The sequence below is a fragment of the Myotis brandtii genome, unplaced genomic scaffold, assembly GCF_000412655.1.
Source record: "Myotis brandtii unplaced genomic scaffold, ASM41265v1 scaffold125, whole genome shotgun sequence".
Taxonomy (NCBI): Eukaryota; Metazoa; Chordata; class Mammalia; order Chiroptera; family Vespertilionidae; genus Myotis; species Myotis brandtii.
The window spans coordinates 12,362,785-12,364,832 of record NW_005354385.1 but is presented as its reverse complement, the minus strand read 5'-3'; the positions used below and the strand labels follow the sequence as shown (position 1 = coordinate 12,364,832).

General features: G+C 39.3%; 1 protein-coding gene across 1 annotated transcript in view; it reads left to right on the top strand.

Moving 5' to 3' along the window:
* LOC102239650 (lymphocyte antigen 75) overlaps positions 1–2,048 on the top strand; it is a 68,175-nt gene that overhangs the window by 1,801 nt on the left and 64,326 nt on the right. Inside the window, exon 2 of the mRNA XM_014534161.1 lies at positions 1,600–1,791. Coding sequence (XP_014389647.1) covers positions 1,600–1,791 — 192 coding nt within the window. The remainder of the gene's footprint in view (positions 1–1,599; positions 1,792–2,048) is intronic.

The following is a 2,048-nucleotide window of genomic DNA, read 5'->3' as shown; positions in this document are numbered from 1 at the left end:
AATAAAATATATATTAAAAAAATAAAATAAAATAAAATGATAGGGAAAAATGAACATTTACCTTCCAAGTTGATTCATACCAAATTTAGTTTATATAACAAAGGCATAATAGAAAAGACAGCACAAATTAAAATAAACCAGGGGGGCTAATGATAGATCAAATAACTCTCTTAAGTAGTAATTATTAACTAAATCATGTTTCCACATGGATACGTTAAAAATATGCATTTATTGAAATAACTCTGCCAGCAGGAAAATAAAAAGAGCAGAACAAAATGATATGCCTACTTATCATTTTAATCTTATAATAATATGAATTCATAGAGACAAAGACTGGAATAGGAAAATGATTATTCAATTATGGGTGATTTTTTTCTCTCTGTTTCTTTATCATAATTATAAAATATAATATTAATGAGTGCTGTTTCAGAACCTTACAATTAATTATCTTGCAAGTGAGAAAAGCTAGCTGAACCTGAATTTTATCCTTTAATGAAAAAGAAACTGTTGATATTTTTTAAATGCTGTGTTTTGTATAGCAAGCATTCCAAACAATTCCTGACCAGTGAAGTCTGAGGAACCAAGCTACTTTCTAGTTCTGCTGAGAAGAGTAGAGTATTTTTTTGTGTTTGTTTTTTTGCCCCACTCTTTTTCTCTAATCTTTTTGACCATCATTTGGGTGAGTTTCCTCATGGTCAAAAAGAAAAACTGCTAATTCCATGAGGGCTAGAAGTCGAGCAGAGGGGAGGAGAGAGGAGTCCAAAGATGCCCTCTGCCACCCATTCTCCCCCACCCCCCCACCTCCGCCCCATTGATGCCCTTCCTTGGTGTGGAGTGTATGGATTTCTGACTCTGTTCCTTAAGTCCTTGCCCGTCCTTTTGAACAAAGGAGGATTAGTTTGAACAGTGAATATTAATGCAGCCCCTGCTAAGCTGACTATCATGAAAAAGCCTCATGGTCAAAAAGAAAAATTGCTAATTCCATGAGGGCTAGAAGTCGAGCAGAGGGGAGGAGAGAGGAGTCCAAAGATGCCCTCTGCCACCCATTCTCCCCCACCCCCCCACCTCCGCCCCATTGATGCCCTTCCTTGGTGTGGAGTGTATGGATTTCTGACTCTGTTCCTTAAGTCCTTGCCCGTCCTTTTGAACAAAGGAGGATTAGTTTGAACAGTGAATATTAATGCAGCCCCTGCTAAGCTGACTATCCATGAAAAGGAGACTTGACCTCACCATCTCTCACCACCAAGACTGGAGGGGAACCGAACAAATCCCATGCCAAGGAAGAGATTTGTGGGCCACTGGCTGACCCCACACCTTTCTTCTGCCTACGAGGCCTAACGGCAATCCCTCCTGAAATAGTCTGAGCCCAGCCACGTAATATATTTGCATCGCACAAGGCCCATCGTTATCTGAATCCCTACAATCACTCTGTTGATGCTATGTAGGCATTGGGCACACAAATTCATGTCACTGTACTATCTGACATCACATTCCCCGGTTTTCCAGAAGCCTCAAGATTCAAGAAAGAAGAATTTGTAATGTTATTGATTCAAAATAGATGTGTCTTTACTGGAATATAAATAGCTGCTTTTCTCCCAGATATTTGGCCATATTCAGATACCCGCTGTGATGCAGACTGGCTGCCACATAATGGATTTTGCTATCTGCTGGTGAATGAAAGTGATTCCTGGGATTCGGCACACACGAAATGCAAAGACTTCAGTAGTGACCTTATCAGCATTCATTCTTTAGCAGATGTGGAATTGGTAGTGACAAAACTCCATAATGGGGGTAAGTTTTTAAAAGATCCTACTTGAGAGGTTTAAAACATTTTAAAGTATTCCTATTTTCAGACTCTTAGCCGGAATGGAAAGCTTACAATTAGATCCTTCTAGCTCAGCACTGTCCAATAGAATTTTCTGTGACGATGAAATCGTTCTTTCTATAATCCATGCTGTCCGGTATGGTAGCCACCAACCACTTGTGGCTTTTGAGATGCAGCGAGGGCAACTGACTGAATTTATTTTTACTTTCATTTAATTTAATTT